The sequence below is a fragment of the Crotalus tigris genome, unplaced genomic scaffold, assembly GCF_016545835.1.
Source record: "Crotalus tigris isolate CLP2741 ecotype Arizona unplaced genomic scaffold, ASM1654583v1 scf7180000017568.12009008, whole genome shotgun sequence".
NCBI lineage: Eukaryota > Metazoa > Chordata > Lepidosauria > Squamata > Viperidae > Crotalus > Crotalus tigris.
The window spans coordinates 3,265,155-3,279,176 of NW_024096478.1; the positions used below are offsets into that span (position 1 = coordinate 3,265,155).

Consider the following 14,022-nt stretch of genomic DNA (forward strand, 5'->3'; position numbering starts at 1 on the left):
AAGTATTGATTGGTGGCTTAAGAAATTCAGTTAACAGAGATTTGTAACAAGCAATATGTTCTTGAAACGGATGGAATATAGCCTTTATAACTGGAATCATAACAAGCCTAATAAAAGGAGAACTGATTGTATCTTGGCTAATGCAGAAGTTTGGAATGCTGGTTAAGATACCAGGCTAGAAACCAGGAGACTGTAAGTTGGAGTCCTGCCTTAGGCATAAAGCCAGCTTGGGAGTACTAGGAAGAAGGCACGGGCAAATCACTTCTGAAGTTTTGCCAAGAATTTGACTAACTTGAAGGCACCCCCCCCCCCACAATGCAGATGATAAGCTTTTGGGGAACTGCTGGACTTTATTGCGACCTGATCATGGACTTTGGTTTCTCTTATATACATTTTAGGGCACGACAAGAACATAACAAAATGCAGGAGAACTTGACGGTGACACAAACCAAAGACAACGAGGAAGAAGATGACCAAAATAATAATCTTTAAGATCAATGTAGTTTTCACTCAGGTGCTGCTACCGAAAGGGCAGGCTTTTACTTTAGCTCATGGAGCTTAACAGATAAAATTGCACACTGCTTTCAAGATAAGGCAGATACCTTGCTAAGGAACCTTGAGGCTAGATGCTGGGTCTCTCTTCCCACCATAAGGACTTGTGGCCTACAATCTTGCAGAGCTACTTAAGGCCCAGATTGTCACCCTTTATGCCTGCTTATTTTTTAAGCCACTTGACCATTAACAGGAAAGAGTATGCTCTTTACTGTATAAAAGGCACTCCAAATAGGGAAAGGTGAAGTTCACTTTCTAGGTATAATTTTTATTGGTAAAATGTCAAGATTGCTGATAATTGGGTTAAATCCAGTGCCTATGGGAAAGAGGTTTTTGCAGGTCTGCTAGAGGGGGCAACACCACATTTTCTTAGAAGTTTTCAAAAAAAAAAAAAAAAATAGAGCCGAATTGCAACTCTGCCTTAGACCGTAATAGACTTCAAAATGAAAAAAATCAATTTTTAAATACTTATAACTGACTATATACAATATATCACAGACACAAAATAAGAGGAAATAATATTTTTGCTTTGGGAGTTTTCCACTTATTGGTACCTTTAAATAGTTCTTAAGAATATAACCAATATATCTACAACTTGGTCTGTGTGTGCACTATGTGAATCAGGAAATGGAACAATGGGACATTCAAATCAAGATAAATTCATTAGGACCATTTTATAAGTAGAATTCACTAGTATGTGCAAGGAGTAATTCCTTTTCTTGCAAGGGATAGATGGCAATCATTAAAAATATTTAAGTCTGCAACTATCATAAAGAAATATTAGCTATGATGGTCATTTGGTAAAAGACAATTGATGGCTCTTAGGATCAATAGATGCTTGGTACAGTTAATGACAAACTATTAACTTTGTACTGTAAAGAACAGTTTATTATTATATGTAGTTGGGAAGAGACAGCAAAAATTCAGGTTGTTGGAAATTGGCTAGAAAAGAGTATATCAATGTTACAAGTACCCAAGGTTAAGCATAATTCTTTATGGGAACCACTTTTATGTTTGACCTAAGTTTGCTTTGCTTTATGACTCTAGTCCTCTTAGTCCTCCTTTCCATGTTCTTTCTTCCCCAGATACAACATTGGTAGACAAAAGACTGGCTAATGTAATGGATGTAGGAAATTACATTGACAATTATTGTACATAGTCAAGCTAAAATCTTTTCTAATCCTGTTTGTAGTTTGAGTCGAAAAAGCACTGTGAGGTCACTTGCTATCTAGTGATTTTTAATTCTCTGTTGCATTCTCTGTACAAAATGTAAAAGCATTCTCAACCAATACAATCTCTTTGATTTTGAAAGAAAAATGAATGGATTATGTCCACTTGGTGTGCATTATCATTAAGAAGAGAACATGGATAGATTATGTGACTACTGGGATAGGCCAGCAAGCAATTGTGTCAGCGGATGCTTTCTGCATTGTTTTAATCCTGGTCGTCTTTGAAAATTTCCTCTACAAAAAAATAATTTATCTGAATGCAAAGGGTAGCAAAAGGTGATGGAAAACCTCTTTTCTCCAGATTGCTTAAAATGGGTAAATCTGCTGCCCTGCAAATTGGGGGGGGGGAATGCACAGTTGTTCATTTAGGCTTATAATTTAATAAGCTCAATAACTAGATTCTTACTGTATTGTAGCTTTTCTCATCCCATATAGACAGATAGCTAAGCAATGGTCCTCAGGTTCTATCTTGCCACTCTCCTTCTGTCTGGCCTGCTGAACCAGACTGAAGGATCAGGGCATTGTTGCTCACTTCAAATACTCTTTCTTTCCTTTAAAAAAAAAGGGTAGTTATTGTTAAAGAAGAATATCTGGCCTGGGACTTGGCTCCTTGCAGCTGAAATGGAACAAAATCTTAATGAAAAACAGTGGAGTTCCCACCATTAAGCAGCACAAAATGCACAAAACTTTAGTGCACATCCTAAAACATTTGTGGGGGGGGGAGGGGGACAGAAAATTTTGACCCTTCCTATATACATGTTGTGGTTCCATTGTATGGTTCACACAATTGTTCTGCCCATTGTGATCCCATGCCCTCCTTAAATGTAAAAGGCAATCTTCAGTCACTCAAAATTTGTCTATATTTCATCTGGGCCCTCTAACCCGGCTTTTGCTCAGTTTTTCAGCTATTTCTTACTTGGATTTAAATCTTAATGCAGTGTCAGCACTCTTAGAATCATGCGGTTGGAAGAGATCACAAGGGTCATCTAATCCTACTCCTATGTAATATATAAAATTCATAGAATAGGTATACAAGTCAGCTATCTTGATTCTCATGCAGCTTCTAAAGATAAAATGCCACATTTTTTCTTAAATTCCCACCCAAATTAAGGCCATTCAGTTCCAGCAAGAATATTTTACCTAGGGCAATGTTAAAAAAATAAGTAAGTGCTGCAAAGCTACAAGCCCAATGTGGCCATTTTGGGGTACTGGGATTTGTAGTTCAGCAATTTTCTGATGGGTCATTAGAGCAATCAGTCCAAAAGCCTGTATACCAGCAAAGTGCCTGAAAAAGACAAAGCATTAAATACAGTTAACCTCGTTTCTTTGGGTTTTTTTTTGCAAACCAGACAAGCCAGCAGACCAAGAAAGGAGAGAGGGTCAACCCTCCTGCCATTCTTCATTTAACTCCACTAGTAGCAGCAGGACAACTGAGACAAAAACAACAATACATAGTCACAACTAAATGATAAACAACACATACCTTTCTGTGGATTACAGACCAGTCCTCAAGATATTCTCCCTGTCGTTTTCATTCGGTAATATATTAGGGCAAATCTTGCCTCCAAACCTTTTTAGTGAAAAATGAAATAATGGCTAGGAATGTTTTTTTTCAATACATGAAGGAATGGTCACAATTCCAGCTGTGATATAGAAACATTTGGACCTAAATTGATATCTCAGAATGGCTTGATACTTGTTATAGGACAGCTGTTTCTAAATGCTCTTTAAATGTGTGAGACTTCGTCTCTGATCTTCCGCAGCCAGCACTGCTACTTAAACGTTTGCTAAACAGCACTATATTAACCCAAAAACTTTAGGGACTCTATCAGTAGACTCTTTAGATTGAAAAAAAAATGTATTAATGGTTATTTGGGCATTTTAAGAGCATACATAGGGAATACACCATTGCTACATGCAATTCTAATCTCATCATGACCAAATAATCTTCCCAGGAATAGAAAACAAACTTAAGTAAATGTAATATTTATAAGAGTAAATTATAAATACCAATTAATGTTCTTTTGGTTCAGTTAGGAAGGGTATCATTCTTTTCTTCTGATGGAAAGAGAATAGGGACACAAGCTTACATGTCTGTTAAAAATGTCTGTCTACAGTTAATTAAAACATGTTAAAGTAGCATTTCTCCTCTCTTCCATGTTATAAATTAAGTTGGTTAGCCTTTCTGTAAGGGCCTTTTATAGTGCACTGACTTTTTACATTTTATTAAAGCTTCAAAATAAAGTTGTATTAACTCTTAGATGCAGCTGTGTTCCATTGTATCCTATATTTTAAAAACTTGATTGATGGATAATAGATTTTTACAGGCATAAAAATCTAGCATTTCACTGAAAAAAGCTTTTTAAAACAATGATCCAATCCTGTTCATCTGGTTGGTAATAGAGGGGTTGATGCAAATTGTGACTCCAAACCCAGGAAATTTCCTCTCCCCACTGTTTTAGATCCTGTTTAGATGCCAAGTCACACTAGGATATGCTCAGATTGTCTGATTTTCAAAGATTGATGTAAACTGAAGACATAGTTATGACAGTGATTATCAGGATGGAAAATATATATATTTGAATGAACCACACCAGCAGTGATTTAACCAACTCTTGTGAGTACTTGAAGTAGCACGAAGGGAAAAATTCATAGAAAGGTAATTTTGACATTCGATCAATTTTGGAAAAAATAGTAATTTGAGGGTGTGGTTGAAAAAAGTTGGAATCTTAGACAAGGCAAAGCATATCAATTTATCGTGTGTCCTGTTTTCAACTCTGTGGCTTTCTTTTATACGGAAACATTGTTATCCTTTCTTACCATGTACAGATATCAAATTTATTGTCATAGTTTTATGTGCGAGAACTAGAGGATGTTTGCTTACTGCTTACTACTAGTTCTTCCTTTCTTTCCTGCCCCTCTAATGCAGATTGTGGCGACTGTCAAGCCATGACATTAATGTCTAATTCATGCATCAGATGCCTATTTGATTAGGGGACTGAAGGCTACAACATACAAGGAACGGTTGCTGGAATTGGGCATGTCTAGTCTAATAAAGAGAAGGACGAGGGGTGACATGATAGCAGTGTTCTAATATCTCAGGGGTTGCCACATAGAAGAGGGAGTCAAGCTATTCTCCAAAGCACCTGAGGGCAGGACAAGGAGCAATGGATGGAAACTAATCAAGGAGGGAAGCAACCTAGAACTAAGGAGAAACTTCCTGACAGTTAGAACAATTAATCAGTGGAACAACCTGCCTCCAGAAGTTGTGAATGCTCCAACACTGGAAGTTTTTAAGAATAGACTGGACAGCCATTTGTCTGAAATGGTATGGGGTGTCCTGCCTGAGCAGGGGGTTGGACTAGATGACCTCCAAGGTCCCTTCCAACTTTATTATTATTATCGATCATCGCACAGTCAGCCAGATGTTCAGACTGGATTTGGCATTTTGTCTACCTATCGAGTCCTTACCCAGGACCTGGGATAGGCAGATGTTTGATGGTATTACAGATATCGTCGCAGGATGGAAGCAGTTCCTAATAAGGCTGCTTTTTGCAATTGACTAATAGCGAATTTGTCAATGCCAATGGTGTTCAAGTGGTGCTCCAGTTGTTTTGGGATTGCACCCAAGGAGCCTATTACTATTGGTACTACCCTTGCTTGCTTTTGCCACAGTCTTTCTATTTCTATTTGTAGGTCTTTGTATTTTGTTATCTTCTCCAGTTCTTTCTCTCTATTCTGCTGTCTCCAGGCACTGCCACGTCCACTATCCAGACTTTTTTGTCTTTCTTATCGACAATTGTTAAGTCTGGGGTGTTATGTTGCAGGTGCTTGTCTGTTTGAATTCTGAAGTCCCAGAGCAGTTTAATTTTATCATTTTCTATGACTTTCTCTATTTTATGATCCCACCAGTTTTTGCTTACAGGCAAATGATATTTTTTGCAGATCTTCCAATGCACCATTGTTGCTACTTTGTCATGCCGCTGCTTGTAATCAGTTTGTGCAATCTTCTTGCAACAGCTTACCAAGTGGTCCACTGTTTCTTCAGCTTCTTTGCATAGGCGGCACTTACTGTCTGTTGCTGTCTTCTCAATTTTGACTTTGTATGCATTTGTCCTTAAGGCTTGGTCTTGTGCAGCCAGAATTAGTCCCTCGGTCTCTTTCTTCAATTTTCCTGCTCTTAGCCATTGCCAGGTTTTATTGTTATCTGCTTTCCCAGCTATTTTTTTCATGTATTGGCCATGTAGTGCTTTGTCTTCCCATGCCTCTATTCTGTTCTTCATTTGGTCTTTCTTGTAGGCCAGTTTGGTCTCTCCAGTAGTCAGTAAGCCTTCCTGATATACTAATTTCAGTGCATCTTCATCATTGTTCTTCAGATATTCTTCCAAAGCCATTTTTTCTTCTTCAACCATCTGATGTACTTGTAGCATTCCACGCCCACCTATTTGCCTTGGTAGATAAAGTCTATCAATGTCACTGCGTGGATGAAGGGCATGATTCATTGTCATTATTTTTCTGGTCTGCCTATCCATTGCTTTTAGTTCTGCTTGAGTCCAGTCCACTATTCCAGCTGTGTACCTAATGACTGGGATTGCCCAGGTGTTGATTGCCTTTATGGTATTTCCTCCATTGAGTTTGGACTTTAAGATCTTCTTCACTCTCTTGATGTATTCACCTCTAATCTTTTTCTTGACTTCAGTGTGCTTGATGTTGTCAGCTTGAAGGATACCCAAGTATTTGTAGTACTCTTCCTCATCCAGACTCTTGATGTTATTTTCGTGGGGCATCTTAATTCCTTCAGTTTTCATTATTTTTCCTTGTTTGATAGTAAGTGTGGCACATTTGTCCAAGCCAAACTCCATTACAATATCTTGGCTATATATACGGACAGTGTTGAGCAGCGATTCTATTTCAGATGATGTTTTTCCATACAGCTTCAGATCATCCATGTAAAGGAGGTGGGATAGTCTAGCAGATGTTTTTGATGTTTGATAGCCATGTCCTGAGTTATTCAGTATTGTTGACAGAGGAAACAGTGCAATAACAAATAGTAATGGTGATAATGAATCTCCTTGAAATATTCCTCTCTTGATATTAACCTCTCCCAGCCTCTCACCATTGATCTGCAACTGTGTCTTCCATTGTGCCATCGATCTTTGCACAAATTTTCTGATGTTTCTACTTACTCCTGTTATTTCTAGGCACTTGATTATCCAATCATGTGGCAGAGAGTCAAATGCCTTTTTGTAGTCAATCCATGCCACATTCAGGTTGGCCTTCCTTCTCTTGCAGTTTTCCAAGATCATTTTGTCTATTAGGAGTTGATCTTTTGTTCCTCTGCTATTGGGGCGGTTTCCTTTCTGCTCAGGTGGAAAGAGATTGTTTTCAACTAGATGCTGTTGCACTGCATCAGCTACTACACCAGTTAGTAATTTGAAAGTTGTTGGTAAGCAGGTAATTGGCCTGTAGTTACCTGGTGTTGCCCCTTTTGCTGGATTTTTCATTATTAGGTAGGTTTTCCCAGTTGTTAGCCACTTTTCAATTTCTCCTCCTTGTAGTATATTGTTGAACTGCTTGGCAATGAGTGGGTGTATAACAGTTAGATGTTTCAACCAAAACCCATGCAGTTCATCTTCACCTGGTGCTGACCAATTTTTGATTTTCTTTGCTCTTTTTTCTACCATTTTTGTTGTTATTACTAGTTCTTTCATTTCAACTTCTGTTTTATTTGCATCCACCTCTTTTAACCAAGCCGCATCCTTGTTGTATTTCTTTGGGTTATCCCATATCTGCTTCCAGAACTGCACTGTTTCTTCCTTGTCAGGTACTGACTGATTCCTTGCAGTTTCTCCATTGATGGATTGGTAGAAACGTTTCTGATTGGATTGAAATTGGAGGTTCTGCCTATAGTTTGCAATTCGAGCTTCATATCTACTGATTTTCCTGGCTATAGCTGTTATTTGTTGCTTTATTATTTCCAGTGCTTCCTTGATCTTCCTTGTTTCTAAGTGGTATTTCTTGATTAGGTATTCTTTGGTCTTCTTGTTCTTCAGCTTCTTTTCTTTCATCTGTTCTAGCTTGCTTGCATGTGATCTTAACTTGCTGATCTTATTTTCTAGTCTAACCTTCCATTTTTCTGGTGCACTGTTTGTTTGTTTTTCTTCTTTGTTGATTTTGTATCCCAGGTATTCTGTTATAACTGCAGCTGTGCTGTACATTAGTTGGTTTGTTTTTTGCAATGAATTGGTGCTTATACTTGATATTGCAGTATTTGCATCTTTTAATGCTTGTGCTAGCTGTTTCTTTGGAACAAGCTTCAATACAGGTAGCCTTATTCTGTTGTTTTTGTGCTGTTCTAGATGCTCAGTTATTCTTTGTTTCAATTCTTTTATTTCTTTAGTTAGAGGGTTTTGTTCTTCCTGAGGAAGAGGTGCCTGGTTTCCAAATGAGAACAGTTGTATATCTCTGCTGGATTCCTTCACTGCCAACTCCCCCTGGTTTGCCTCTACATTCTGAATTACTTCTGGTAAGGCTTTGATTTCTTTGCCCTGGGTAAACCTTTGCAGTTCGTCCAATTCTGTTTCTGTAAATACTTTATTTCGTGTTATAAATCGGCGTTGATCTGCTAGTCTCTGTTCTGTTATTTCTGATTCTGGATGTTGTTCTTTCCAGAACTGGTGCATTCGTTTTAGATATCCTCTTCTTGTTGGACTTGATCTGTAGTAACAGATCATTATTTCTTTGTTTTCCATCACTGTGTATCTGCGACGGGTAAACAACCTTTTCTTCCAGTAGTTCTGCAGCTGCTGGCCCTGGTTGCTCAGCCAACAGTCCTGAGTCCTGTAACCCATTTTTCACCAGATATCCAGGAACTCCAATATCTAGGTGCGGACCTTGTTAACCCGGGCGACGTCCGAGCCGGTATGGCATTCTGAAATTTACGTCTCACCATATTTTTTATGGGAGAGACACTCTTTGTCTGACTCCTCTGATGAGACCTGTCCAGTATGGTTGAACCTCTGGCATAGCTCTCATCTTCCTCAGAGTACACAAGCCCCACAACCACGTCAAGGTAGTGCCTCACTGGGGGTTATTATTATTATTATTATTATTATTATTATATTAATCATCACACAGTCAGCCAGATGTTCAGACTGGATTTGGCATTTTTGTCTACCTATCGAGTCCTTACCAAGCATGTGGATGTTTAATGGTATTACAGATATCGTCGCAGGATGGAAGCAGTTCCAACTACTACTTCTACTATTACTACTACTACTACTACTATTACGACTACTACTACTATTATTATTGTTATTGAAAAAACTCAACAGTTATCCAGCAGCCTGTTAACAGCTGCCAATATATTAAGATTTCTGGTTCCGATTTTTAAAAATTATTTTGACTTCAAAATACATAGCAATACAGATAGGGAAACATTATAAAATGTGCACAGAAGGTTTAGCCCAATCTTTTTGCTTGGGTAACAGAGAGAATATAACCAGTTACCTATCCATTGGATTCAAATTTCCCTGCAGTCTTCCCAGACTTGAGAAGATGAACCCACCTAATAAGTGATGTGGCAGGAAGGGATGGTAAAAATTGAAGGTTTTCCATTTTGGGAGCAAAAATACCTCCAAATTTATCTCATACTAGACCAGACCTGGACATTTTATATCTAACCCTTTGGCTGTCCCTATCTGGCCCACATGAGGTCAATCAGCAATTAGAAATCAAATATAAATAAGTGTACCCCATGCAGAAATACAACTGCATTGCTTTTATTTTGAACACAACTATTTGTGTGCATGTGTGGTTCATTCCAGTTCATTTTTCACGGGGCCTCTTGGGAAAATTGTCCACCCCTGTATTAATCCACTCTCTACTTCAAGTATAGCAGAGGTATCAAACTCAATTCCATTGAGACCCGCATAAGCATTATGATTGCCCTCAAAGGGCCAGCAGATATCTCACCTGGAGGGGCAGCAGTAGCTTTGAAGAAAGCGTGTGAATTTCAGCAGCGTGTGACTCAGGTGTCTTGACTAACACATTTCCTCACATTTTGGGGGAAAAGTCTGAGGCAAGCAGGTACTTGTGGGAAAGTGCAGCACAGACGAAGGAAGAGGACAGATAGGTGGAGAGGCAGGAAGGGGTGAGAACTGAAGAAACACATGACCTGAGCACCATCCATCTTTTCTCTTTCCTTCCCTTGCCAGCCACTTGCTCTCAGGCAGAGGGCACTTTGGCCATGCCTGTCCACTCCTGCGTTTACCACTGGCACACAGCTCTATGCATTGGAGAGGCTCCCGCTGCCCATCTGCTAGCGCTGCCACCATTGATAAGACACTGGAAGAAGTGAGGAGGTAACTACTCAATTACCTCCTCCTACTAGTCTGTGTTGCAATGTATGGCTGTGAAAGTTGGACCATAAGAAAGGCTAAGCGCCAAAGAATTGAGGCCTTTGAACTATGGTGCTGGAGAAAACTCCTGCGAGTCCCTTGGACTGCAAGGCGTTCAAACCGGTCAGTCCTAGAGGAGATCAACCCCGACTGCTCTTTAGAAGGCCAGATCCTGAAGTTGAAACTCAAATACTTTGGCCACCTAATGAGAAGGAAGGACTCACTGGAGAGGGGCCTGATGCTGGGAAAGATTGAGGGCAATAGAAGAACAGGACGACAGAGAATGAGATGGCTGGATGGAGTCACTGAAGCAGTAGGTGTGAACTTAAATGGACTCCAGAAGATGGTGGAGGACAGGAAGACCTGGAGGAACGTTGTCCATGGGGTCGTGATGGGTCGGACATGACTTCGCACTTAACAACAACAACTAGTCTGTGGGCCAGATCTAAACACATCACGGGCTGGATAGGGCTCACAGGCCTTGAGCTTGACATGTATGAAGTATAGCCTCTCTGTTCGGGCAGCCAGAAACAAGAAATCAATCCAACAGGCCCAATTGTGTCCGCTTGTTGAAGCTGCACATGCCACAGAATAAGACAGCCTAAATAAATTCTGAATATTGTCAGAATATTAGGAAATCATAACATCAGAATATTAGGAAAAGCAACGGAAAACCCAGACAAAAGGCTGACGGGCATACTTAAGACCATTTTATTGGAAACCTTTTCTAGCTTTCATTATAAACATTTCACGTTTCATGAAAGCAGTACAGCTTTCATGTTAAGCCTCATCATGTATTTTGAATAGCAGCTTCCATTAAAACTGAGCATTATTTACGTTGTATAATTTTCTTTATTAAAACTACTGTAGATTTTTTCCTATTTTTTCAATAAAAACTCATTGCTGGGCACAGAAAACAGGATCTCCTCCAGATAGCAGAAAAGCTGTTTCTCTTTGTCACATAACTCTCCAAACACACAGCTGTTTGAGATGAGAAATACAGGTATTTGCTGCCTGAATTTCGAAGAATATGAATACATCTTAGTTGTCCCTATACTTGTATTTCAGCAGATTGCTTTGACTTGTTGTTTGGCACCACCATGTGGCAACTTCAAAAATCCACAAAAATATTCCTAAATGACAGAAGAACAAGAATTTAATAATTTGAATTTATCTAAAAATTGAATTTTTTTCTGAAAGAATATGACCCTACAATACTTACGGACTTTTATTGTCTTCTATAAAAAAAATTGGAAACTTGTTGGCATTAATTTTATGATGCTAGAACTCCAATTTTAATTCTATGTTCAAATTGTCCTGCAATTAATTAGATTGAGGTGGCAATTAAACATTTTTACTGTGTTGTTGCACATTAATTCTAGAACAATCCACAAGTATAATATTCCTATATACCATTAATAGAGATCAAAAGGAAAAAGGATTTTTCTCTTGCTGTGATAGTAATAAACTTGCAGAAACCCAGGAATGAGACAGGTAGATTGGAAACACAAGCGTTTTTCTTTCTTTGACATCTGACCTTTGTATGAGTTGGACCAGCATTTTGAAGATGTGTTTGACAATTCAGGTAGTCCTCAACTTGTGACAATTGAACCCCAAATTTATATTGAGAAATTTGTTGACTTTTCTTGCCATATTTGTTAAGTGAATCACTGCAGTTGTTAAAATTATTAATACGGTTGTTAAGTTAATCTGGTTTTCCCATTGACTTTGCTTGTCGGGTCATAAAAGGGGATCACATGACACTGGGACACTGCAATCGCCATAAATATGAGTCAGATGTCAAACATCTGAATTTTATTCACGTGACTGTGGGGATGCTGCAACGGTCGTTAAGTGTGAAAAATGGTCATAAGTCACTTTTTCAGTGCCATTGTAACTTGAAATGGGCACTAAACAAACTGTTGTAAGTTGAGGACAGTATATAGGGCAATATCCAGGGGTAGACAGTCATAAGTGGGTGGATAAAATCTACTATTTTATTTTAATGAACTCATCCCTTCAAAAAGTTACTCTGCTAGCGGCAGGAAAAAATGAGAGAAACTGGAAAGAGGATTAAAATTGCTTTGACTTTGGTACTTGCTTACTTAAAATGAAAGCAAGCACCTTCCAAAATAAAATGCATTCTCTCAAAGCAAATAAAAGTCTGTATTCCATTGCTGCAAAATTGGTAAGCAAGTTGTACAAAGGAATAAGGTAAGACTTGGTCTGCAGTGGGCAATCTTCTCATAAATTCAGAACTGAGGTGGAATTCCACTGATTTGAGAGCTCTGCAAAATCAAAGACACCCAGCTTGTTCTCACTCTTCCACAGTTGGGAGGGAGAAATGAAAATACTGAGAGTGTTGCCATCAAGCCCTCTTTGAGGAAGGAAGATGCTACAACTTCCTTGGGCGAGTCACTAATAACTTTATGTGGAAACAGACAGCATGGATGGGCAGTAAATAAGTTAATGTGAATATCAATCCCAAGATAATTGGATGTGCTTTCCTGTAATCCAGAGTCACATTCTTTTTCCTATCTACTTTGTCTCAAAGGAACAGAAATGAAAGAGACACACAACGTTACTTTGTCAAAGCAAGTCAATTAGAAAGAAAATGTCTTTCAATTTTTTATTCAATAAAATGTACGAAGTAATAAAATTTCTAACAGGAAAATGTGATACAACAGAGCCATTACAAAGATGATTGAATTTTCCAACAGCCTCATGATTGTTTTGAGGCATCTTTGTCTCGTCAGCACTGAGTGGAAACAGAAGAACATGGACACAATACAAAGATCTACTGTCCCCCCCTCCCCCAATCCACCTCCCACTACCTTGGCCCACCGTCTTCTGTCCCCCCTCCCCATACTAAACTAAACTCCTGGGTTGATTCTGCACAAGCACCCTGGCTAAAGAGCTCGCTTGTGCCATTCCCTCTTTTCTCCAGCCCCCTTCTTACGAGTTCCTTGCACAAGCACTCACTGTGTACAATTACATATTTTTAACTTAATCACCTGTCAGATTTGCATGCATGTAAAAAAAATGGGGAAAATATTAAGGCTATGAATAAACAAAAAAGGAAACCCGCAATATTTTTTTAAAGCTAGGTAGCGAGTAGCATTTTATGAAACATAAGGCTTGAGGCTTATTGATTCTTCAAAATCTGAATTCTCCATTGCTCTTTTTTTTTTCTTAAATATCAAGGTACCATTGCTCTGTTTTCCCAAATAATGGTTTTCCATTTTCTTTTTTTCCCCAATGATCAGAAGTTTAACTTAGAGATGTTATATTGGAACGCCCCCCAGGAGGGGCTACTATGCGCTTGCTGGCCGAGCGAATACCTTCATCAATTTGAGTACCTGCAGAGTATATATAACAGGGGGAGATGGGAAAAAAATATTCAGATTAGAAGACTATAACATACTATTGTTCCATTCTGAAAATCTTCTGGAAAAATAACCCTTAGCTTATTATGTACAAATATGCATTCAAGCAAACTTGCTGGTCAGCTCCAGATATATCTGCGATCACTATGTAGAAAGACCTGGAGATGGATCACACATGTAGAGGTGAGAGTCACCAATCCTGCTGTTCTTATTATGAATTGGCTTCCCCACGTATCATTTGTTATATAGGAATGAAATAGAAGGAATGAGATCTATGAGTAGTCTTAGCAATATGCTCCAGAAAGCCATAGCATGCATTTTTTCTTTTTCTACTGTAGCATTTGAGGCCTACCAATGTGGCACAGAGGCAAAGATTTTGGAGTAACTAGGAGAAAATATGCCAAATATCACTGGGACTTCTCTTGATGCCTTCTGTTGCAATCAACACAATCTTCT

General features: G+C 38.8%; 2 protein-coding genes across 4 annotated transcripts in view; one reads left to right on the forward strand and one right to left on the reverse strand.

The window, feature by feature from the left end:
* STK32A (serine/threonine kinase 32A) overlaps positions 1-14,022 on the forward strand; it is a 103,842-nt gene that overhangs the window by 81,313 nt on the left and 8,507 nt on the right. The window contains exon 13 of one of the 2 annotated variants that reach the window (XM_039351934.1): positions 399-4,041. The exons of the other annotated variant lie outside the window; for it this stretch is intronic. Coding sequence (XP_039207868.1) covers positions 399-492 — 94 coding nt within the window. The 3' untranslated portion in view covers positions 493-4,041. Of the gene's footprint in view, positions 1-398; positions 4,042-14,022 lie in introns of those variants that run through there. 2 annotated transcript variants of the gene reach the window in all.
* Positions 12,780-14,022, reverse strand: part of DPYSL3 (dihydropyrimidinase like 3) — a 61,398-nt gene continuing 60,155 nt past the window's right edge. For both annotated transcript variants that reach the window (XM_039351918.1, XM_039351926.1), the window contains exon 14: positions 12,780-13,539. In XM_039351918.1, coding sequence (XP_039207852.1) covers positions 13,451-13,539 — 89 coding nt within the window. In that variant the 3' untranslated portion in view covers positions 12,780-13,450. The remainder of the gene's footprint in view (positions 13,540-14,022) is intronic.